This window comes from Vidua chalybeata, chromosome 8 (assembly GCF_026979565.1).
Source record: "Vidua chalybeata isolate OUT-0048 chromosome 8, bVidCha1 merged haplotype, whole genome shotgun sequence".
NCBI classification, from domain to species: Eukaryota; Metazoa; Chordata; class Aves; order Passeriformes; family Viduidae; genus Vidua; species Vidua chalybeata.
The window spans coordinates 10264696-10290534 of NC_071537.1; the positions used below are offsets into that span (position 1 = coordinate 10264696).

At 39.3% G+C, this 25839-nt stretch overlaps 1 protein-coding gene across 3 annotated transcripts in view; it reads right to left on the reverse strand.

Moving 5' to 3' along the window:
- Positions 1–2453: 2453 nt before the first annotated feature.
- The window catches only part of ADD3 (adducin 3), a 91860-nt gene continuing 68474 nt past the window's right edge, over positions 2454–25839 (reverse strand). For 2 of the 3 annotated variants that reach the window (XM_053949163.1, XM_053949164.1), the window contains 13 exons: positions 15721–15859; positions 14192–14343; positions 13997–14077; positions 12819–12968; positions 11845–11988; positions 11658–11756; positions 10431–10613; positions 9927–10184; positions 8737–8856; positions 7381–7470; positions 6551–6671; positions 5548–5643; positions 2454–4842 (listed from right to left, as the gene is read on the reverse strand). In XM_053949163.1, coding sequence (XP_053805138.1) covers positions 4550–4842; positions 5548–5643; positions 6551–6671; positions 7381–7470; positions 8737–8856; positions 9927–10184; positions 10431–10613; positions 11658–11756; positions 11845–11988; positions 12819–12968; positions 13997–14077; positions 14192–14343; positions 15721–15859 — 1926 coding nt within the window. In that variant the 3' untranslated portion in view covers positions 2454–4549. The remainder of the gene's footprint in view (positions 4843–5547; positions 5644–6550; positions 6672–7380; positions 7471–8736; positions 8857–9926; positions 10185–10430; positions 10614–11657; positions 11757–11844; positions 11989–12818; positions 12969–13996; positions 14078–14191; positions 14344–15720; positions 15860–25839) is intronic. The other variant, XM_053949165.1, reaches the window with a different exon arrangement.

Genomic DNA, 25839 nt, shown 5'->3' on the forward strand with positions numbered 1-25839 from the left:
AAAATCTCCACCAAAAATACCTTCTTTGAAAGCGCTTTGTTGCTGGCTTTGCGACTGTGGGGAACAAAGGCAGCAAGCGCGAGGGTCTGATGCCACCTAAAGGCCGCTTGAATTCTCACCTCCCAGAGGCTCTGTTTGACTTTGGGACTCTCAACCACAATTTGAAAGTGTGAACTCTTGTTCGCCCTGCAGTTCCCATCATCAGGCTTTGTTTTGTTTGCCTTTAAGTTGATCAAACTTGACCGAAGCTGTCCATGCTGTGTGCTGCTCCACACAAAAACCATCTGGGTGTGTTTCCATGTACTGCTGGCACGTGTAAAAAGTACAGCTATTGTAGCCCAACATTTCCAAAGGTCAAGGCTGTAGAAAAATGTAAGTTTTTTCATACTGTATTCTGTCAATCTTTTCACTCAGAAACCTAAATTACTGCTGGCTTTGAAATTGAGATTAGAAACTGTGGTGAAGGGCTGAGCAATGTTTATATTGAGCATGTGCTTTCTACTATTTCCCCAAGAGACTGCAAGTTTGGCCAAGCTGCAAGTTCCTGCAGGCTGTGTGACAGCCAGCATGCCAGAAGTGCCCACCATCGCTGAATGCTGTCCTGGTGTTCCCAGCACGCTGCCTTGCCCGCGGCAACGCCCACGGCCAGGCTGGCCCCGCTCCAGCTGCCCACACACACACGGCCAGGCAGCTCCTGGTCAGTGCCTTTCAGAGCCCTGCACCTCTTGTAACACCCTGGGTCTTTGAAAGGACAAACACCAACCCCCACAGCAACCCCATGGGTGAGGGGATGTGTTTCCCTGCCAGTCTGCAGAAAGGAAGAGAGAACATCGGCGCTCACATCAGAAGTTTCCACCAGACCCACGTGCACAGCATGGGACACCGTGGCCCTTTCTCCCTGTCCTTGGATACACTGCAGTGCATCCTGTTTGAGAAGTTTCCATCAGCTCAAATAGTGAAAACTCAACACTTTTGCAAAGTGGATATGTAGAAAATAGAAAATCCTCAACTACTTGCCCCAGAGATGACAGCAATTCATGCCACGTGCTCAACAGTGTGTAATGGACTCAACTGGCAAGGCAGGAAAATATGAGTCAAAATGGCCTATTAAACCCCTAACCATGACATTATTCTGTCTCCTTGTGGCTTCTAAAGCCTGATACATCTCATCCTGCAGGTTCTGCAAAATCTGCTTTGCTATGTAACACTTAACTCCAGAACAGGTGGAAGTCTGTAAAAGACAACAACAGGCAATCACCTGGATGTACTGCTTTATAAATCCTTTTCCTTTTTAATGTTCTTGGGTGGTAGCTTGCATGCAATTCCTCACAGTAAACACTGCTTCTCTGTATTGCTCTCTCTTGGGTTAAGCAGCCTAATGACAATAATTATTTCCTATCATATTAATGATCCATTTTGAAGCTCATCTTTCCAAGGGCTCCTACTTCACAAAACTTAAGTTTTAATGCTATTATGCCTGTTACAAACATCTACTTTAATCCCATGCTTTGGCTTGCAGAATCTCAGATCCTTTGGGTAACACTGTGAAAGAGTAAGATTTAAGTGAAAATGAAGGGTCTGCTGTGGTTTGTAGACGCTTGGGAATAAAAAGAACCTAAAGAAGTAAATCATATATGCCCTTAGCCTTACAGTGGACACTCCTCTGTGTTGATACAGTGTCTATTTTCACATTAGTGCAGCACTAAAAAGACTGTAGAGGCTTCTGCAGACAAATGATAGTCTGAAAAATACTAAAATCTTGGCCAAGATTTATTTAAAATGCTAAACCAAAATTATCCTACCACATGGGAACCAAGTTCATCAAACTGTCACCAGACTCAGCGGGCTGAATTTTGACTTTCTTGTAAACAGAAACAAAAGGCTTTGTGGAGTCCTTAAAGACATTTCACAGAGTTAATACAGCTACACTGCAACTTCTGCAGCTTCACAGGCTCTGACATACAGCGTACGTTGGCAGGGCATGACACAGATATCTTCAAAAAACTTTACATTAAGGTTTTTCTGTAAGAAAACCTTTGTTTTATTAATAATAATTTCAAAAAGAGGTAATTTCTTTGATCTGTTTCCTTGCTCTGTACTTACTCAGCACTAAAACCATCCCAGTCCCTCATGTCACCTCTGATGCCCTGGTGCTGCAGAGCAGGAGGCAGCCCAGGCTGGGCAAGCACAGACCCCCTGGGCTCAGAACAACTGCCTGGCAGTGTCCTGCCTTTTACCATGGGCCTGTCCTCTTTCCCCTCCAGCACCTGTGACAGACACAAAAGCTCCTCAACAGCCAGATCAGGTTATTTTCTTGCAGAGCTCTCAGGATAAGCACAAGCAAGAAGTCCTCTCCAGAATAAATTCTTGAGAAGCAACATGCAAAATCAAAGCATCTTCTCTTCAAGCAAGAAATGTAAGTGCATAAACAAAAGGCTGCTATATGAAATCCATCTATTTAAAATACTGTTTATTTGTGATTTAACATTAATTAGCATTACATCTATGAGCAATTTCAGATAACATTTATATATTTTCCACAGGACACAAGAGTTGGCTGGCTCATTCTTTATGCCAAAGCAAGTAAATAGAGGCATTAGCAAAAGGTGCAAATAGTTCACGGTTGCATTTTAAAAAATATTTATGCACATTGCATTCATTTAGATATATTTTTAAAAAAGTTATGAAAAGCGTAGTTCACAGGTTACTGTTTCTACATATGTTGTAATACAACACAAATAATGTAGAACATAAAAAACAAAGTAAGCAACTGAAAGTTTCCACTATGATAAAAACACTGATTCCAGTATTTAGTGACAGCTAGAAAATTGTTTCCAGGATCCATTCCAACATTGCATTATCACACTTACACGGTCAAAGCTAACCAGCCCCCAAACATGCTATAATCAACATTTTTGCATGCCAAACCACTCTCCAGCCATATTTAACAATTATATATTGTATAATATTTCAACCGGTAATTTGGGAATCACATGGATCTTAAAAGATGTACTTCCTATTGCGATGACTGATTTACAGACATTTGACACAGCGAAGAAACCCCTATGTTAATTTCTATGTTTAGTTTGTATTTACAATACAGTAAAAGTACTAAAATGACACACAAGTAAAAATGAGTAAGTGGCAGTACCACCCTTACCCATGGCACTAGGCTCTGATTTGCTCTGGGTTCATCCAAAGGACAACACAGATTCACGAGACCCTTTTACAATGTAAATGAAACTGAAGAAAAAATCCAAAGTGTTGCACTCTGCATGAATCCATACAAATTATTTAAAACATCTAATATGGAAATGTCACTCTGCTGATTTAATAAAAATATCCCGCAATCCATATCATATATTTAAAAAAAATAATCACCGAACTTTTTCTTTCTTTGTCTCCTCCTATTTCCCTACTATTTCACTTTCCCTTTTAACATTTTTGTTTCCTTCATTTGGTTATGTTAAGAGATTATTTTTCTTCATTCATTAGCAATACCATGAGAGAGAAAAAGAACAACCCACAAATAATTTTTAAACATGAATCCAGTTCAATTTTATATGCTTTTATCCTTTGATTTTGAAGTGCCTGGATTCCTGAATTATATTTAAGTATACTCTAAACCAAGCATTCTTAAATACAATCTAACTATTAAATGCTTGGTTCACATGCTTATAATACCTTTATACTGAATGGTATACAAACATTTGAACATATAAAATCTTCTTTTTGTTTTGTCAGTTAAACTAAATTATCAATGTTAAGTGTATAAAATCCCCCTTCTTGAAAAATAAGGGTTTCCCCCACCCCAACTGATAGAATAAAAAAGAAGTCTTCAAAAATTATATTTCACTAAAATGAAATATTTGGCAAAAAAGTTATTGAATAATGGAATTCTTTAGACATTTTGTATAATTCCAAATAAACTTTCTCTTACACAGTTTTTCCCCTAGTATTATGTGCCAGTGTATATTATTTGTATATGAGCTAATCTTAAAAAAGATGCAAAGGTGTGCTGTTAATATGTACCCACTCAAATAGGGGTACAGAAACATAAAATATATGGTCAAAAACCACAATACAAAAATGTATGATCTGGTTCCCAAATGAGACAGCAGTTTTAAAAAGTCATATGGTCTCAACAGTAACTTTTTATTAAAGACTTTAACTGTACTGAAAATTTTCAGGTCTGCAAAATACTCCAAGCAGAACTTGCTGCTGCATACTGTGATGGTATTTGACCTTGCTATGATGGTAATTGAGCACCTGCCAGTGTAGTTCTACATGAAACTAATCAATGTTTCCAACCCTCATAGCAATTTTGGACACAGCTAAGTGAGAGATGAATTAATTTGCAATTAACATGAAAGTTTTTTTTGTTTGTTTGTTTGTTTGTCTCTTTGTTTGGTTTCTTTAAAGCAAAACCTCTTCCAGTTTCTACTTGTTTAGGTTAAAAGTCCAGTTACTGCACACCCCTAACACTATGCTGTTAATGGTCAACTTAAAGGTTTAAAATGTGCAATGTCTCCTCACAACAGAACTGCACTTACGCTTCTACCTTCTCCTTCTTTTTACTCTTTTTCAGGAAGGATGGGGTGCGGAATTTCTTCTTTTTCTTTGAAGGGGATTTGGAAGGTGACCCTTCAGGGGACAGAGCCTCTTCTATCTTTTCAGAGCCTTTAATGGTAATCTCTACGCTCTCCACAGTACTCAACTGACTGACCCTCCTGGTGAGATCTTCTTCCACGTCGTGCGCATCTTCCTTCCCGTTCACCACCACAACTGGCATCTCCACGGATATTAGGTTGGCATTCTGGGTGTAGAAATCCTCATGGTTTTCTGAAAAAGCACATGATTTTGCAATTATTTATGTACACTTTAATGAAAAAAAAAATCAGTATTGAGACAAAGCCTGCGAGTCTGGACTGTGATTCAAAGAATGAAACCCAAAGTGCTTAGATGTGGTTTTTTCCCTTTTATCCACAGTCTTAGTTGCTGTAAGCTGACAACACAGTCAAAATGTCATTAAGGGAAAATGGGCTGAAAAATTTAACCTTGTCTTTGCAAGGTGCATGCACAGCTCAAGCTGTATAGAGTATGTACAAATATAGTCTACACAGCACACACAGCCTCAAGCACAGTCAGAATTACATTTTACTGCAAGAGACTGATTTATGAAAACACAGCCATTCCATACAGAAGGCATTGGAGAACTTTCCTTTTAAAATGCCTACTTAGACTTCTAGAAAAGTCTTAGGCAAAAGAATTATTCTTAACATTTTCAGTAAAATGAAATATAATATCTATTTGCTCCACCTGGTTAATATCTAAGTTTCAGCATGCCCTGAGTTGTTTTCTGTTTGTGAGAATGTTGTATTTAAAAAAATGGAAAAAATAGCTTTCTGGACAGAGTACCACCCAAACTTTGCAAAAGAGGGCTCCTTTTGACTCAGTTGACTTCATGCATGTGTAAAAGTGCATCAGCAGAGTCAAGGACTTGGGTTATTGGAGCCTTTGGCATCAAACAGAAATTGCATGGAATACCTTCTAATCTTTCTGGGACATTTTGCGGGGATTGAGTTTGTGACTGAATTTGTGACACAGATGAACCGTCATCTGAGAATAATTCCTGTTCAGCATCTGCAGGACAAGATGTGAGTTAGTAGCCAAGCAAAAGTGAAAATCAAGCAAGAGTGTCAGTGATGATGCTACAAGATTTACAGGTCTGCTACAGCTTTGTGTTGCTCATGCTGACAACAGCACTAATACAATACACAGTTGAAACTCTAAAGAATTATGGATTTGTTTATCTGCTAAAAATTGGTATATATTAGTTCTTTATTAGAAAGCATTAAAAAGGTGGCAGGGTTTCATTCCAAGTAGCGTGCCCCATAGTTTTATCTTGTCACAGTCTGCTGGTACAGTAAGCTATTACATTATGTCCTGAGTGTGACATATAGCAAAGTTGTTTTATTACACAGAATTAGTGAAGAAGAATTCACAGTAAGTGTTACTGTTAAAAAATAAAATCAACCCTGAATTAGTAATTCTCTATGGAATAGTAGTATTGGAAGAAGGTATGAAAAGTGAAAGTAGGTGAGACTTGCACACTGAGAGAACAGAAGTAAAATTAGAGAAGCCAGGGCCAAACATCCCAGTAAACTTTTGCTCAGCTGGGCACAGACTCGAGATACTTGATCAAACTTTAGTATCAGCTTTGAGGAGGAGTTGGCTTAAGATGACCTTTGTGGATTCTTCCACCTTAAGTTATTCTATGATTCTGACACAAAAATTCATTACGGTTAATTGTGTTTTTGTCAACCCCATTTCTCTGCAAACCTTTCATTGCTTTAATTTCAGCACTAACTAAAGTAAAAGAACGAACCACATTTAACAAAAGAATTCTACCACCTCAAGGAATAATTAGTTCTAAGCTAGTTGCCGGCAGTATATGCCAATAATTAACATGCACACATTTTTTTACAGTAGATATTTTCAAGCTTATTATTAAAATATAAACCCCAGCAATTCAAACCACACTGCTGACCTTCCAACCCCTGCTGCTTGCGCTCAATGGTTTTTTTGTACTCTTCCAGTTCCTTTTCGGTGAGGTGGCTGAACGGGTTGGGTGGTGCTGGCGGCGCGTGCTCATCATCAAACTGCACTGGCTGGGAAAGAGAAAGACACAGAATTTAACAGTTAAAAAATAAGAAGTAACAAGCAAAATGTTCAGGGTTTTTTTTTTTTTTTTTGGCCAAAGTTTGATGACAAAGTTTTGGCAGGGAATACAGAATTTAAACACAGATGTACTAACTGTTGGATAGCTGGAAAGTCTTAGAATTCCAATTCAACACAGTATGTTGAATGACCTTATTAGGGATATCTATAGTGTTTGAAAGTATATTCTATTCAAGAAAAGATTAATATGGGCAGGAAAGAAACTGGAAACCCTCTCTCCCAATAAGAAGCCTGTTTCTAATGAAAGCTGTCTTCCACATGGTCACATCCTCCCTTTTAAACTGAGCTACTTCTTGGATTCAGTTGTTATCTTTAGCATCACTTCCACAGACTAATGAAGGCTATTTTTGGCCCCATGCATTCCAAAGTTCTTCCTCTCTCACTTATATGATCCTAGACAAGGATCATACTTCATTAACATTAATAGTGGCAAACTTAACATGCACATGTCAATTTGAAAGTAACTTCTTAAACCTTTAAAATTAAACATGAATAAGATGTACCACACCTCTAAAACTGGCATGAAAATAATCAGTTCTAACAAAATATTTAGAATGAAAATGGCCCAAGCTGACATTTGAAAGACAGGCAGCCAAATAACCTGAACCATTGTAAATTAGTTAATTATGTTGTACTCACTGAACTTGGCTTTTTATCCACAACAATCCCTGCAAGCAGCTGAGACTGAGGTCCTGCTGTCTTTAGGTCATATCGGTTTTGCTCCCTTATCTATAGAGCGAAAATAAACCAGGTTAGAAACAGGTATTTTTCTTTAACAAACCCTATGCCCATCAGCTTTGCAAAGCCACTAACACAGGCAGCAGTGAATGGCTGGAAACTCAAGCTGTGTGCTGCTGCACCTAAAGATTAAGGACTCTTCTTCCACCTTCAAATACACAGCATATGTTGTTTGGCTCTTTCAGTACTCACAAATATTTACCCCAATCCCAGTTCTTGCACTTCATGTAAGCCAACATTTAGAAATAAGCTCCCAGGAATAGCATCTGAACCTGTCCTCTGCACCTCATAAAAGATGCATGTTCAGCTATTGGAGGAAACTCTGTGATCACAAAGGTTGGTAAAGTTTTTCCTTCTGTGAATAGTTTATTGTTTTCCCTAAACTAACAGCCTTAGCTTCTAATTGTCAGAGCTCAAGATATTGACAGATCAGATATAGATACCAACACAGATCATATAAAGAAAATCCTACAGCAGAGAATTAGGAACAAACTCTCTGTGAGCCAGTGACATGCATGAATTTAAAAATCATTGCCTGGGACATGTATTATTCATCTCTGGTGATTAGAGGGTGCCTTTCCAGTTCTGAGGAAGGGAGTTGCTCCTGCTAACTCCACTTCAGTCCCCAAGGACATTGATATAGTGCTTTCCAAGAAAGAAAAAATATGCAACCCAATGAAAAGTGTCCTGAATATCTGTTAATATAGTTATGCTGAGGGTGGAGTATTTGGTCAGTCTGATAATCAGTGTCTTTCATGCTGGAAGGGAAAAGCAGAGAGATATTTCTGTTTACAGAGAGATCCAACAATAATCTCTCATTTTCTTTTTTTTTTTGCTGCCATTAGGAATTCTAGCTTAACAAGCACTAGACAAATTAGAACAGAACAAAATTAGAGTCTGAGATTGATTCATGCTGCAGATGAGGCTCAGCAATTCTGTTGGTGTTGACACCTAATTATCTACTAAATAAAATGCTAAATAACAGGGACTACCATTCCCAATCTATCATTTCCAGAGTTAACACTCATCCTTCATCAGACTATTGCACTCACAATTTAAATATATAAATATTGCATACATATCTACAGATTTTATGTATATCACACATTTAAATACATGGTTTTGGTGCCAAAAATCACATATAGTGTAAGACCCTTCTTAATAAAACATTTGAAAATGTTATTTTACTGCTCTGCTGAATCATTACTTGAACACATAATTTTATTTGGAAATGTTACGATTTTCAGTTTATTTTACCTTATTTCTCTTTTCCAACACTTCACTTGGGTTTGTGTTTAGAGGAACAAATTGGTTTGGATCTTCAATTTTGATTGGCGTTCCTCCACTAGTCTTGGAGGAGTCATCAGCTTTCATCCACTTAAAGAGGGGAATAAAAAAGATGGAAGCTAAAATACCCAGTATGATGGAAAGGAATTCTCTGTGTTGTCTTACTGTTAAAGAAGAGACATCAAGAAAGGACTTTCTGACTTTATTTTCAATTCCACATGACACCTAAAAAAATAATCCAAACTCCTTTACAGGTTTGTGTGGTTGCCCAAGAGGATTTAAGTTGCCTTGAACATGACTACTTTTTGTAAATACTGACATACATTCCTAAAAAATGCTGTGTACTAATGATGCTGTTTTTAGAAAGCATCACACTTTCTATAACTGGCATGTAGATCTAGAGCCCTTGTTCATGCAACCAGCTTCCACCTCTGCTGATCACACACTGACTACAGTTTTTTTCCCTTCTCAAGCAGGGTTCTGAGGGTGCTTTTCCCAAACTCAGGTTTAGAAATCTGCCAGCCTGCCAGCAGGAGGAGCTGATGCTTTTACAGTTGTACTGGGAGTAGCTGAAGAGCAATAACACGCTCTGTAGTCCCACGAGGGCCACCTCTCTGAAGGCAGGAAACTAAGTGTAAGCATCTTGCTGAGCTGCAGGAGGGGGAAAATCTTTATCATCATTAAAAGCCTGTAGCACGAACAGACCTTTTGAAAGCTGTTTTCAGTAGGCTCACAAATAGAAAGGGGACAGCAAGAGATGAATTAGAGCTCCTGTCTCCCTCATGTGAAAAAAGAACAACCCACGGTTGACTTAAAGCCTTACTATATTTGGTGGATAACTAAGAGCACAAGAAGAAGTGATAGAAAAACTGTTTTCTACTTCAGAAATAAGAAGAGATGGTTAGAACTGTGAAACAATTGTTAAATTTTATCATAAAAGTGTTACTCTTACAGTCAATCCCTCTCTCCTCAAAGAGAAGAGACTCTTAGTACCAATGTCATTAAGGCTCTGAAAAGCCTATTTTAATTTACTCAATAAACTTATTTGCTAATCTTATTCAAGATTTCCTCATATAAAATGGGATTTCCACATATAAACTGTGCATAACTTACTTTCAAGTAGGTCAAAACCAAAGTGACTGTCCAACATATCAACCTACCGTGATCTTAGTCCTGGGACTGGCTTCCCCATTCCAGGACTCCTCAGGCACATTAACTTTCAAGTATGTGTTTGGAGAGTTCAGCCATCTTGTCTTCTCTCTCTGTTGCCTCTGTGCAAGGAATTTCAGGGGGGAAAGTGGGACTGTATCATCTTCAAAGGAAAAGGCAGTCACAGTGGCTGGGATCTCAACATCACTCTTATGTCTGGGTTTTTCCCTGACTAATGGTTGCCTATAGGCATAGCCAGTTCTGTATCCCTGTGAAGATGGAAAGGAAGAAAAGAATGTTTAAAAAAATGAAAATTAAGTTTTTTTACTATTAAGTTGCTGTACGTTTGTAAGATGGTGGGACAGAATTGAAGCTCAAAGCATTATAGATTCTTATTAAGACAGAATACTGCTGTCAGAAATAGTATGACTAAAAATTAATTTGCTTTACAGAACCTAATCCTACACTCAAAACCTTACAGGACTACATAGATACCACCAGCAGCAAGCTCTCACCAGGTTGTCCAGCATCCTCATGAGCGCTTCAAATTCTTGCTCCCCAACTTTCCATTTTTGTTGTGAAGCCATATTAACTCCACCTCCTCCCATTGCTGCCACGGCGTGTGTGGAAGGCTTGAACTTCTGCAGATCCAGTAGTAGGAGATTGTCTATCCCACCTGCTCCAGCTAATGCATGAACCTGGAGACATCAAGGAGTGTATTTCATTTGTGAAAAAGCTTTTGTATTCTCTGCTTTTCTGAATTTGCAGCAGGAGGTTACTTAAATACATGCTGTGGTTACTTCTCAGGCTAGTTTTCTACTATCCAAAAAATGTATTAAAATACATAGCAAGTGACTGCTACAGAAAGCATTATATCATCTGCTATTAATTGCATTTCAAAAGGAGTAGATTCAAACACTTGCTTTCAGAGTACCTTAAAAACATCTTTCTGCATCACAAGATTAAAAATCTTTCATTTTTCTTGCTGTTTCAAAATGAAAGAGTGTCTGAACTCAAAATGAATGGTAGGGCAAGGAAGGAAAGGAATGGGAGCCTGCCATTTGCACGTCTGAATACCTCTTTGGGAGGACAGGATCACTGGGGAACAAGAACAAAGTGATGATGTTTCTGGGGATGGGCTTAAAACTTATGAAAGGTGAGAACACTTTCAGTAGTCTGTCTTCACATGTTATAGGTAACATCTGGATACCTAACCAGGTAGCTGAAGTAGACAGAATGGAAACAACTGAATTTGTGATTCAAGTTATTTTTAAATATGCCACCCACTACCATTGCTCTGAAAACCTTCTTTTAATTTGGTTTTACAAATCTGTGAGCAGAAGAGAGAGGCTTCTTTTCTTGTCACAATATTCAGCATCAGTAAAGGAGCTGGCTCTCAAGAGAGATCTTAAGTCACACTTCCCCATGCAGTGCGTACCAGCAAAGCTATTATCTGACAGAGTCCCTGCATGAGGCTCACTCTGCACAGCATGGAACAAAACCTTCTGTACCCTTCAGAGTGTAACACCACGGAGACTGTGTCAGTGTTCCTAGACTGAGTATTTGTGCCACTCCCTTGGTGATTCCCTGATCACTCCAGTCTCTCTTTGACCAGGTATACAGGATTCCTGGATTCCACAACTCCAAAACTGTGCAATGTAACAGGTCTTTCCATATGGGGTACAATATGTAACTCTGCAGCATAACTGTTTGATATGAAACACAGATAAATTCTCTCTCACCTGCGTTTCACAGGCCAGTTGCACATTGAAAATATAGTGGAATGCTTCTTCCAGTGTCTCTCCTAGTGTTACCACACCATGGTTTCTCAAAACTAATACCTAGTAAATGAAGACACTAATGTTAAATGGTAGAAACTGGAGCATGACATGAAAATTGTTTATGAAGAACATAAATGAGGTTAAATACCTTGCAACTGGGTCCAAGAACTTTTTGAAGCTGAATTCTCTCTTCCTGTTCATCAAGAGATCCCTGGTAGTTGTAATAAGCAACATCTCCCAGAATCAGAGCCTCTTGTGATATGGGAAGGATGCCACACTTCATAGAAGAAACCTGTTTCATGAAAATGAAATGCTGGTAACTAGGGAAAAATGGAACTCTTAACACTCACATCTCAACCACCCAAGCCTTAGCAGGGTGTACTTGGTTAGAAGACAGACAAACTCCACAGGGAGAGCTTAGAAACAACCCCCCCCCACCAGCCTAATTTGCAATACAGTGAGAGAGGTGCTGCTACCCAGTCTAGGGACATATTTATTGGAGGAAATTTGTGTGAAATTTATTCATGTTCAATTCTCAGCTTACTTAATGGTTTATCTTTCTTTCCCACATTTATTGCTTCAAAAAGCTAGCATAAAAGAAATTATTAATTCCTTTATATTTTGTCTGTAGGCAAGGAATGTATATATATATATGCATTTCTAGATAAAATAATAAGAATTTAATTTTTTAAACCAATTTTTTCAGGCCTCCTTACATTTTTATCACTATTATACAGACCATTTAAAGTTTATATTAACTGTAACATTTAAATACTGAGGTAAATCCAAACTAAGTGTAACAACTAATCAAACCACTTAATAATGGAGCTGCATCATGCAAATGAAGATGATTTATACAGCATATTATATTATCTAGGATGCTATAAATGAAGCCTGTGTAAACTATTTGCTTTACAACCTCCTCAACCTCAGTATAATAATCTCTGAGCATCAGTTTATTCTGATGCCAATCCACTGTGGCGGCCCAGCCCTCTCTCACACTTTTATTTACCAGTGCAGAGTCGACATTAAAACAAAAACGAAACTGCTGTGAGGAGAAATATGCCCAAAGTTTACAAGGCAAAGCTGTTTTCTTTCAGTCTGTGCCAAAGGAAGCCTTACAGCAGCTGTGGCAGGGGTGTGGATGTGTATGACACATCTGACGTCGGGCCGGGTGGAGTAGATGGCCACGTGTGGACTGAAGCCCACACTGTCAATACTGAGAGCTGTGCTTCCCTGGTCCACCACATCTCCTAGGATGTTCACCTTAACCTGAAAAAGGCAAACAGACAAATGATACTCAGAGAGGTTGTGACAACTTCAGTTATCTAGAAAATAGCCTTCCTTTCTTATTTAGCACCAAATTTCCCCACACAAATTCAAAGCTCAGAGCACAAAATAGTAGGAGAGCAGTCATGAATGTGTGTGTCAATAAACCACCCTGCTGTACCAGCCTTTGACAGCTGTTGGAAGTTCAGCCATGGAAGAAGTAAGGATAAGACCCTGATACAACATATATTCTACTTCAGTCTAGCTGAGCTTTCCTTGTTTCTGACTTTGAAAAATGCATCCCATTAACATTTCCTACATTTTAAATACAAAGATAATTCAGAGCCTGGGAAATGCACAAGGAATTTTCAGATTCATTGGAACACTAAAATAGTAATTCCTGGATCAACAAAAAACTACAGCAGGGTCATGTGTCATGGTGTTTTGGTTCTGTGTTTGCTGTGTAATAGTATCAATCTCATTTTGGTACCCCTTTCACCTTGAGGCAGTTTCTTTACAGATATGCACTGACGTGAAGAGCATATGGCAGGTTCTACACCAAAAGATGTGTGATTTAGCAGTTACCACTGCCTAAATACCAGCCTGGAACTTCACCCAGCTCATTTGCTGAGCCTGGGGAAGATTATTTGACTTTATCTCCTCACTTCTAAAGGTAAGAGGTGATTCTGATAACACTACTCCTACAGAGTCATTTCACATGCATTGCCACACTCTCAGGTTATAAAAGGCTACACTGAGGTTACTGGTGAGCTTCATCAAACAAGAACACAGAACTTTGCTGCTCCACATGGAAGCTGGAGACAAAGAAACAGAAAGTAAAACTAAACCCAAGAAGAAATACTGGCAACAAAGACTGGTACCTTCTAAGCAGTTAATCAGCTTTTCATCTGGTGGGTAAATATTAAAAAAAAACCAAACAACATAATTACAGGAGTCCATTTAAGCAGCCACAAAAGTATTTTAGAAACAGCATGAGCCTTGCTGGTTATTACAGCAGGTGAACCACATACCAAATTAGAAGCTGAAGCTTCAGAAAAGGACAGCCCTCTTGGAATAATTAGAATGTGGTCATGTTCTTTGCTTACTCTTACCTGCAAAGGAGACAGGAAATGGATTACTGATCTAATTTACCTTAATCAGGGGGAAAAATAATTTGAATGAATAGGTGAGATTCTAAGTAATTTTTTTTACTCTAAAATACTTACTGTGATATAGGTATTTGGCAAATGTGCCCACCCAAACAAGTCAGCCAATCTGTATAAACTGGCTAACTTGCAACGAGTAAGTTTTTCTCCCTTAACAAATGAGGAGGTATCTACCCCAGGTAGGTCATTGATGGGTGTAATCATTCCATGGCCTGAAAAACAGACAAAAATAGATGATGGCCAGTTAGACAATTAAATATATTTCCAGCTATGCCATGATCTTCCAGATGCAGCGTATTTAAATGGTTAGCAAATCAGTACTAGCATTTATGAGACCAAATAGAGGTTTTCCTGAGCTGTCTCCTGAATCAATATCCTACATAGGACTGGAACTGTGCTCGAAGACATTTGTCACTAATGAAGTATTTTTATATGTTACTTTGAGGGTTTTTTTTTGTTACAGGAGAAGATATTCCTTGTAGACTTCTGACACCAGCAAAACTAATTTGAAGAGATATCTCAGTCTTAGCACTTCAGTTCTTCAATGAAGAAATTAGGATTAGTGCAAGAGTTCTCAAACCCTTAGACAGAAGGTATCACCTCTTAACAGAGAAATCAGAAAGATCAATTTCTGTCTTTGACTTGTGACTACACAAACATACCCCTCTCCCCTTCATGAACGCATGACAGCCTTTTGACAGCCCACAACCTTTGTTTAGAGGGAAAGTTAAGACCAAAAGAGGTAAAAGTCATCTTGGTTTTCAACAAAAGGAGTGTGCACTTTGAGATCTGTCCCCATTGTCCCTGGCAAACACAGCAGAGACACCAGTGGGACGCAGAGTCTCAGTAACCAACCAGAGACGTGAACACGAGGTTATTTGGCCTGTCTGTTCTCTTCCACTTGTTTTGTTAAATAAACCCTGAAGTACCATTTTGGGACCAAATCTCCAGAGATGATGAATGCTGACAGCTGCCACTGTACTTCAGGCTTGCAAGCTCCCATATGAAGTCCACCCACAGAACTTAAATTGACTTGAATGTCTCAGTGCTTCATGACTTGGAAAGAACTTGGGTGTTAACTGTGAGATCCCAGTGACATCTTTACAAGTAGAGTGCAGACTAGAAGTGTTCTTAACTGTGGGAGATGTTTATCTGATAATTCAGTTTGCCAGGGGATTCTCCCCACCTCAGAGTTGTTTTTTTTTTTTTAGTAACAATTTATATGCAAGAGTAGAAAAATAAAGAAACTAAATGGCAATGTATTTCACATCTCAGTTCATATTCATGTTAAATCCCTAATAGTAACAGAACACAACATTTTGTTCCCTATGTCAGTTCAACTTTTATTAACAAATTAGAGAATAATTGAGTTTGAGAATCCCAACCATTTTGGATATCATTATACAAGTCAAAGAATTTGAGAGAATGAAGCCTAAAAAGGCAAGCTGAGGCCACCATCTGCACTACTTCACAGCTGAAGCAAGCTCTGACAGAATTTTTATTCAAGGAAACAGGAGATCCCAGCATTCTTAAGCCTTGGTAACAATTGGAAGAAAAAAAAAAAAGCAGGTTATGTATAATTCACTTACTGAGTGAAGATGAGGAAAAACCTGTAAAAGTGCTCGCTGTAATGTATTCAGCAATCTGCTGTAATGCAAGCAGTCCAGTGGGGTTATTGCCCTTCTTCATCTGTTCTTGAATAAGGCATTCCAGATCTTCTCTAAAAGCCTGTAGAAACATTTGAGAATCATCAAGGAAACCTAGCCTTGATAATCTTATTTCTATTATAGGTGGGGCTGGTAGTTTTGCCTCTTATTAATGTTACATGAAACTTCCCCACAGACTTTGTTTTTAGCTGTTTTAACTTTGCCAGACTTAATCATCCAACCCAAACTTTGTATGGTAGGTACTGGCAATTTGGGGGTGCAGAAAGGAGCAGTTTGGTCACAGAAGATTTACTATTTCCCAGTACACAACAAGGTAAAATGTATTTTTAAAAAAAATATTAAACCCATTTTTATCAGTAATTAAGATGTTGACCATATTTTGGAAGAGATACTTGAAATTCGATCAGAATGTCTTGCTTTCTGTGCTGGATATTTTTTATAATGTAATCCCTCTGAAAACCCTTTCAAATTTGATAAAGTTATAAACAACTGGAAAACTGGAGCTCATCCATGCTCAAGTAATATCACAGACATGCAAAAACTAGAAGGAAATGCTATCTCTTCTCTATTTTTTCTTCCCCAAAGGAAAAAACCCTTCCTTCTTTTTCTGAATAAAGTGACTGCAAGCCCAAGAGATAAACTCTTGCAGAATAGATAATGAAAAAGTTTTCATAGTATCAAATTTAATATACTATGCATTGTGGATAAAGCCTTTTCCTTTGAGATGATAAACAGATTATTCCCTATCTACAACAAACCCCTGTCCTAGGACCACTGCAGTCCTGACATTCCTAGACTAAATAAATTCTGTTCCTTCAAACTTACAGGTCACATTTCCTAGCCCTCTCATTACTTCTTGGCAGCATCTTGCAGCTTTTCCTCAAACTTGCAGTACCCACAGCTGCACACAACACAAGCTGAGGTGCATTGTGAACAGTCCTCCTGGTTCCTTCCAAAAAGACATTTGGTGTCTTTACCACGCAGCTGGCTCCTATTATAACTCCAGACTATTCCCTGTAAGTAATTGCTCCTTTCAGTTTACCTTCCTTGGCAGAGCACTTGCTCTCAGTTAAAGAAAGAAAACAGTTCTGTATGACAAATGTAATTTCTTCACTGAATTTTAATTCAGTCCTTCAAAACACCCACTCTGTTGGGCAAAATCCACCAATCCCTTGGGTCTGTTCACCAACAGGTTTTGATTAGTAAGAGAGAGTGCTACTGAACCCCAAAAAGACATCCTCAAGACTCTACTTGATACAGCCTCCTCGGCTGGACAGTTGAGTCTCCATGACTACTAATTACTGACTTTTCAGATATCTGTGCTCTCCTTAGAATAATTTTGTCAGGATCATGTCTGTACCCGAGACTAGCCAGATTTCTGTAAGTCCTCTAAAAATTCCCACTGACTGACTCTGAGTGGATCTGTTGCACAGATCTCTCAGTGTAGACCAGAATATTCACATGGTATGCCCCAAACAGCTGAAGAACCTCTCACCAACCTGAAGATGCAGAGGCAAAGTCAGATTTTTCTCTTTTGTGGCTTCTGTTGGTAAGGTCTATGCAGCAGGAGAAAGGAGCAGAGGAGGAAAAGGAAAGAAAAAACACAGAATCGAGAGAGGAAAGAAACCTAACTGGGAGAAAAGAAGTGGAGGACAGGGAGCAATGGCCATAAAATGAAAAGTGCAAAGTTCCAGCTCAACATGAGGAAGAACTTTAGATCAAGTGTAGCAGAGTACTGGACCAGGCTGCCCAGCTCTCTGCATCATATTAGATTACTCCTCCTTTAATTCAACAAGGAGTATAAAAAAGATCTGTGAAAACATTAATAGTAACCCCTTATTAGTCATAGTCAGACTTCTGGAGGTTTTTTTAACCTGTATAAGTACATAGCAGGAAAAAAGGTAATGTAATATATTTTGGGAAATTTCTGACAGAAAGATTTTTTAGTTTATTGCATATTGTATTTTTAATTCTCCTGCTTTTTGGTCATGTTATTTTCATTCTTCTGAGCTTAATTTTGCACCTTAATGCTAGCAGTAGTATGTTACACGTTTGCTGAGACTACTAGAAATGAGGATTTAGTGTTCTATCAACAGCTTTGTTAAACCAAACAAGCAGCTTCCCTTAAAAACAGTTTTAGAAATAAGAGAAGATAGGTAAGAGCCAGGAAAGTAGAAAATGTGGGGGTTTGGAATGAGCTGTAAAGCAGGTGAGAATATGGATGAAGTGCATAAAATCAGGTAAGCAATTTATCCACATGCCAGTGCATAATGATGTTTTCTAGCAGCCTTCAGCCTGCCACATGGATATCTATGAATATTTCACTACATTTCATTCACTGCTACAGACCTCTGAAACTTGGAACTGTATATCCTTAGGTAACCACCCCACATGTGCTAACACAACCTTCTTCCATTTCTGGTAATCCCAGCAGGTCCTATGAAGGGCACCACCTTCTTGTGGTCAACAATTTACCTTTAATAAGAGCCATTAAATTAATTATATTTATTGGATATTTATTTCACTGTACAAGACTGAGTTCTGTAAAACCACTAGCTTGCAGGGGTCTGATTCTGGGATCTGACTAGAACAACAGCAGCCTGCTTCTAAAACCTAACTAGAGCTTGGAGACCAAGTGGTTTGGTTTTGTTTTAATTCATGAGATTGTAATATATTTATATATGTGTGGCATTACACTGCCCACAAGTGATCAAGCAAAAGTCATACAAGTAAGTCATACTGGAGAGAGTTGCTTTCAAAGAGACTACAAATGTGCTGCTCTGGCACAAAGCAGATATTTCTCAAGCAGAAAGGTAATTTCAGATGTAGTATTTGACAAGAAAATGCTGACAAAGGAAAAACTGTACTGTCAGATGAATGAAAAATGATGTTATTCAGCTGCATGCTCAGCATTGCTCAATCAAGAGAAAGTTTCAGGGATTTAGTAGGCTCTTTGGTACATGTGCATTGTTTTGTTTGTTTGTTTGAAACCATGACAACTTTAGACATGAGACACTAAGAGCAGTGACTTTTTACAGTAGGGTACAAATCCCAAAGTGAGCAGCACAGAACTTCTTGGCTGCCCATGATCCTGCCCACACAGCTGGACTCGGACACCTGCCTGTGCCTGCACACAGCAAGGATGTGGCCTGGCTAACCCATCCCTCCACAGCTGGGAATCATTTCCTGTTTGCACAAGTATCCTTCTGTCTTCAGGGACCTCACCTGCCCAGCCCAGCACCTGTGTCCCCCTTGTTTGTGCTGAAACAGCACTTCAAGCATCAGACTGAAGGTCTGATAGGAAATATCCCATGGTATGAGAGCTGGGCCCATGACAGTTACTGGGAAGGAGGTACAGTGACATTTCAGACAAGGTGCACAACCAGAAAGATACTGAGGAGGGCTTTTACTTTAGACGCCCAAGTGAGTAGCCTGACCTTGGTAGAATGCAGGATGCTGCTCTGCTTCTATCCCATCCACCTTCTGAGTGCCACTCCACCACCTTGCTCTGAAACATGAATTTCCCCACCACTCACCAGTAAAAATGAACAGGGCAGCCTCAGCCTGTTCCTAAAACTGTTTCCAGAATTCCACTCTTTCCAAAACTGCAGTCAGCTTTTTTTTACACCAGCCTAGACAGCCTTACGTGGTACTGCACAGCCTGCAGAACAGACAGAGCTTTTCTTGATGGAGTCATTAGTAGGATGGTTAGGTCAAGGTCTTTCTAATATCAATTTGCAATCATCTTCCAAATACACATCATAGACTCAGGCAGTTTAGATGGAAAAATCTTTCAACTTAGATCTGCAAAAGTTCTCTGAAAGTCAAGAGTGAAGTTAACAAGCTCAGTTCTGACTCATTTACTTCCATTTTCTTTCAGAAGTACAGTCTAACTGTGAGCTGACAGTGTAAATTTGGGTTTTTAAGAATCAAAGCAACATTTGCATGTACCAGTTGACAACGAGTATTTTTCAGTCAATATATGCAGGAAGAACTAGAATAATCAACTTGCTAGAATAACCTATTTTACATGGATACACACATACATAGTGCAGAATAATGATGTTACTAAAAAACTTGGTATTAGTCTCTTCATCTTGGCTAGGCAGCTCTCTAAGGATGTTAAGAAGTACACAGGCTTATAAGTATTTTGATTATCTATGCTGTTTCTTTTTTGTTGACCACTGATTTCTACATGTATCCAATCAAAAGTAGAAATAAAATAACAAGCAAATAATAATGGTATACAAGTAATCTACAAATACTCCACACCACTGCAAACCTTTAAGAGGGGAAAGCACATACTCATATTAGGACTAATAACAGTAATGACTAATCAGTTTCACATCATTCTACAGGAAAGTAGCTAAAAAAGGTATGTGAGGTTCCTACCTTTCACAGCAGCATTGCTGTCAGACTAAAAGCGACAAAAACCCATTCAACCTTTTTCACTTTTGCCCGTTTTGATCAGCGTTTCTAATATCTTAAATCCATTTTTAAAAAGGGCATCTTAACCTACCCACACAGAGTCTCTAAGCCAAATCTCCACCAGTGAAGAAAAGTTTCAAAACTTAACTGGTATTTTGTCCTCGAGAGTGAAGAGACGTTAATTTTGGTTCCTGTGCTGTAAACACAGCTGCCCGTGAGAGGAAGACCTTCACTGAAACAGCCAACACAGCTCCTAACAGGCTCTTTCAAGACTGAAGTTTAGATACAAACAGCCAGTGCCCTCAGTGGAAAAGGGTGGAGCTGGCCACAAAAAAACCGCCAGGGAGCGAAGCTGGCGGGGAGAAGATAAGAGTCACAAAAAGTGTTTGTCAATGCTGTGAAAGAGAACAAGGGGGATGGGGCTTCTGTGTTAAGACAAAAAGTAGGCTTGGCAATAAGTATGGGGAATTAGCTAAAGTTACAATAATCTCTTCACTTGCACTGAAGGATGAGGGTACCTGGGCTGGATTTAGTGACTGGGCTGACAGCAAGGCGCTCCCCACACAGAGCTCAGCCTGTGCCAGTTTTTCCAGCTCCTCTAACCTGGTGCACACTGGCTTTCCTCCATGAGCTACAGCAGAGTGTTCACTCTTATGATAAGCAGCCTGGAGATACCCCATGATTACAGCCAAACCTGAAGCACTGAACTCCTTTGCCAAGCCCATCCCCAGCAACCCAGAGCTAGCCACTCACACAGCTGCTGCTCTGCATGGGGGTCTGGGTCCTTCCCTCGTGTTCTCTTGTGGAGTAAAGCCATACCATACATCTTGCTAAATGGAATGTAAATGAAATGTAATGAATGGAAATGGAATGTACAATGAAATGTAAAATGCTAGACAAAATCAAATTTCAGCTTGTCAGGGGTCTCACACATTTCTGAGCATAATTAACTGGGTTTTTCAATAAGTGCAGGACTTGGAAGGGTGGGAGCACATATGGTGAGGATGCACGAGGAGGGATGGCAGAGCTCTTGCAGGGTGTTCTGGATGCACATGCTCCTGCAGCCAAGGAGAAAAGTCACCAGTCATGGATTGCCAAGGTTTCCCAGGTATTGTTCAACATGTATCTGTTTGCATTTATATCTAATGAGAAAAAAACACAGTTCAAACTAAGTGGAAAGGGGCAATATGGAAATAGGGTGGAGTGAAGGGACCCCAGTTTTATAGTAAGAAAGAAGGGAAATTCTCATGATGTGCATTTGTGGTGCAGGGTGTTGGTGTGAATTTCCAGTGCTCCATCACAGCTACAGAAATGAATGATAGCTAGGCAGTGGGATTTCTTGGGTCCTCACAGAGACCTAGTGGATGGCCTTGATTTGAGACAATGTTACCCTGACCACAAACTCCCTCTCACTTAAAATGTTGTCACAGTGCACAGTGGATCTTTAAGGGACATTTTATAGTATGTCTTCAATGATGTGTCAAGTTGAGCTCTTGCCTTTGGGTGAACAAAATGCTGCACAGGTTGTATGATGAAAGCATGCAACTAAATAAGCTCTTGCAGTAGGAAGAGAGTCATCACTTCCCAGCAGGATATTGGGAAGATGTCAGAGAAGACAAAAGCCAGAGCAGGGAGCTGCAAGGTGAGAGGACTGCCCAGTGAGGAGGTCCTCAGGTGATGCAAAAGGTTGTGAGTCCTTTGTGGTCAAAGGGTGAGGCTTCTGAAGGATGTGAAAGGCTTTTGAACTTCTGAGAAAAAGAGCAGTAAAAGCCAAAACATATGAGGAACTGAAAGGACTTTGATATTTTAAAGAAAATAAACTGCCCCAAAAGGGAGTGGTATTGCAAAAATACTGGATGTTCACTCAATACAATATAAAGTAAGCTAAACAACTACAAAAGCTGGGGAAAAAAATAAATTAAATCATCCTTCATCTCTGTCCTGATGGTTTGAAAATAACATATCCAGGAAAAAAATTCAAGTGTGGGTGGGATTGCTTGTTTTTGAGGAGAAAAATCTGCCTGCATACTGCATACTAAGGCAGACCTCTGAATAGAAGAGTTGCTAAGCTGTATAGTTATCTCCCCACTTTTTTTTGGGTAAGACTGCTAGTGTGGGAGGCAGGGGGGTGTGTGCATAGCAAGGCAGGAAGGGAGGCACTACTGTACATTTTTAACCTCAGTATAACCTCCCAAAATTTTGCAGTCTGGATAGTTTCACCTGAGCCTTCCTGCAATGGCAGTACCAAGCCAGAGTGGCCCTGAATAACCTGCAGAGTCAGGGTTGGTGGACACTCTCCAGATTGGTGGGTTGGTGGACACTCTCTAGATCCAGCATTAAAGTAAAGCCTGATGGGATCCTGCCAACACAGAGCTCAACTCAAGAAAAAAAAAAAAAAACCCCGCACTCCAAATAGCTGTGTTTTATATGTAAAAATAGCCAGTGCACATCCAATGGGTCTCAAGAAGCCACACAAAACTTCACTGGTAAATTAAAAACATAAACTGCACATTTAAATTCCAATAACCGGGCATTTTTATGCTTACATAAAACAGCTGTTCCACTCATCGCTTCAGACACAACTTCTTCTTATATTAGTAAAAATAATGAAGCACATCTTTTGTACAGGAATGCTTCCTCTCCCATTTCCACCCTCACCTGTAGCTTTCCTTCCAATACACCAATATAAAGGGGTGGAAGGCACTCCTCAGTGCAGCCTAAGCCCTGATCCTAATTTCCTGTTAGGTTACACACACTGTCCTGCTAGCTGAAGCCTGTAGTTAGCTTTTCTGCTGGGTGGATAAGAGTTTCACATGGTCTCACTGCACTGGAAGCAGTGTGACACTGCTGCCTGCCTGCATAAACATCCAATACCTCCCCTGCTTCATGATGGCTGTGGGGATCTTCTCATCTGTATGTTCACTCAGCTCCTCAGTGCTGAACTGGCTGTTCAGTTTTCATTAACACCATAACTGCACAACCACTGCCATTTTTTTTTAAGTGTTTTAAGAGTTTCTGGTTGCTGTGGTGACAGAATCAGAGAAATGCTAGAAAGAAATAAAGGCCAGAAGGACTTGTATACCATAAGTGAAATAAGGAGTTTGATGGTATAGCAAATATATTTTTGCTCTGTGAAAAACACAGTTACTCTGTGTAACAAGCAACATATGACTGTTTAGCATACAGACAAAAGTGTTTTTAATTGCAGAGTTAAGTTGGAAAATATAAAAAAAAACCAAACAACCAATCCATCTTTTCAAATTTTGGATATATTACAGGGAAAGTATCTTGGGCCCAATAAGCAATAAAACTAGTCCACTGCATAAATGTAGTGCCTTTCTTTCAAAATAACAACATACTACCTGAATCCTCTGAAACTGAAGACATTACTACTATAAGCCTAAATGGATTTATGTTGAGATTGGCCAGCAGTACTTCTGGATGCTATCAGGCTGCTCAGGCCCAGCTGATTTTAATTTCTTTCCACCTTTCTAACAGACACAGAAGAGCAAACATGTTCAGTTTATCAGATTCTCCAGATATCAGATGCTCAGGGGCTACATGCAGTATTAGGCAAACACATCTGAGAACTCACTGATAATGTCAGGACATTCTCCCTGAGCAATGGTCAGAAAACAACTATGATTTGTTTAAGGTTTAATATGAACAGAGTCCAAGACATTAGCAAACATCAGAGGTAATGGAAATAGCTTTTCAGTAGCTTTTAAATTATTTAATTTAGGAAAGGGAAATTGCACATCAGAGAGGAGTAGTCAGACTGCACACTAGTATGGGCACCAAACAGTACATCAGAGAGATGCAGCAGCTTGATGTTTGAAGATGTCTGGTCAGGCCTGTATCCCTTACGACAACATGCACTGAGTAAAATATACTGTGGTTCCTGAAATATAGTCTCTAATTAATTTTCTTGCTAAAGAATTTAGATTTTCCTACTTGAAAGAAATAAGAAAAAGCTTGTTAATAAAACCAGATTAAATTAGTACCTAAGCATCCTACTATGCGACACTGATTAACCCTTTAGTTTTGCACCTCTGCTCACAGAAAGTGCATGTTCAAAGGTCACCTCATCACCACCATAACATGCCTGTGTACTTTTAAGACAGTTACTATCTTCACTAGATACACTTCACATTTACTAATACTTGCTAGAAGAGGAGTCACTGACTATTTCTTTGATCTAAATGCATTTATATATGTGAGACTGGGTGAAGATTTACCAGCAAAGCAAGCTCTCCCTTAAACTGTGTCTCATAATTTCTCTTCTTCTAAACACCTTACAACTATATTCTTTCTGTCAAGTGGAATAATCCACAAGAGCAATGAAGTTCCATGAAAATATTTAACACAATGTAATTCTGCAGCTATAGAACAAAACCACTATGGGCAATGCTCATCAGTTCAATCCTGAACCTGTGTTACACAGACTGGTAACAAGAACAATACTTTCTGGCCATTGTGTGATGAATTCTAAATTCAAGAGAACAAGGTAAATGTTTTCAGTCCTGAGTCCCAGAACAGTATGGCACTCAGCAGCTGGAGCCTGGAGAAAGCACTATATCTTCCACCCTAAATAAATGATGAAATTCGCTCGATGGACATTTGCTCACGGATACTGTACAAAAATACTTTCACTTCCTTGCGTGAGAAATCACAGCAGAGTTCCTCTAAGTTTTCTGTATCAGGAAAAGGGAGGATAAAAGGAGATACTTGAGGGGAAGTGGGAGCTCAAACAACTCCTCTTCATGCCTGATCCCACACTCAGCTCCCATGTTCCCATTTCTCTCTAAGCCAAGCAGGCAGCAGGCCCCTGGCTTATTTGGACAACTGTTCCCTTACACAACAAAAACTTGCAACTTATTGGCAGCTATGAACAGTCAAAAACTTTCCAAAAAGTGCTGGCTCAGCTTCTCTTGCAGCAGGACACTGACAGCAGCCCAGCAACTCTCTGTCCCACAACCTTCTGTTAAAACAGCAGCCTAAACTCAGGGGTTCATGCCCCTCTTCACACTCCTTCCTAAAATCTGCATGCTGACATTGCATCTACTAAAAAAACCACCACAGAAGCTGCACCAAAGGGACATTAATTACATCTGGCAGACTTGGCAAAAAATGCCCCAAAACGTTAATGAAATAATTACACTCATCAGGGTCAAAACTGCCATCAAAAGGACAAAAAAACCACCCCCACATACAAAACCAAATGATCTCTCCAACTTATTTTTTTCTGTTAGACTAAAGATTTAGTCGTTCTGTGAGTCCTGGCTACTCATAATGTGAGTATTTTAACAGGAATGAGTAGACTGATCACATTTTACAATTCGGTATTTAACATAAAATTATCATGATTAAAACATTATGCAGTACCTCTTTAGAGTATTTTCCTTATAAAAGAGCCTGGTTGCAAACCCCAGCTTGCACAAATTGACTTGAAAAATAATAAATTCCTTAATCAACAGGTTCACGTTATACTCAAAGCAACACACAGACCCAAGAGACACTGCACGACAACACTTTAGCAAACAATCCTGTTATTCATGGATGACTATAATAGGGTGATTACTAACAGCTGTTTGCAATCTCTTTACATATGGA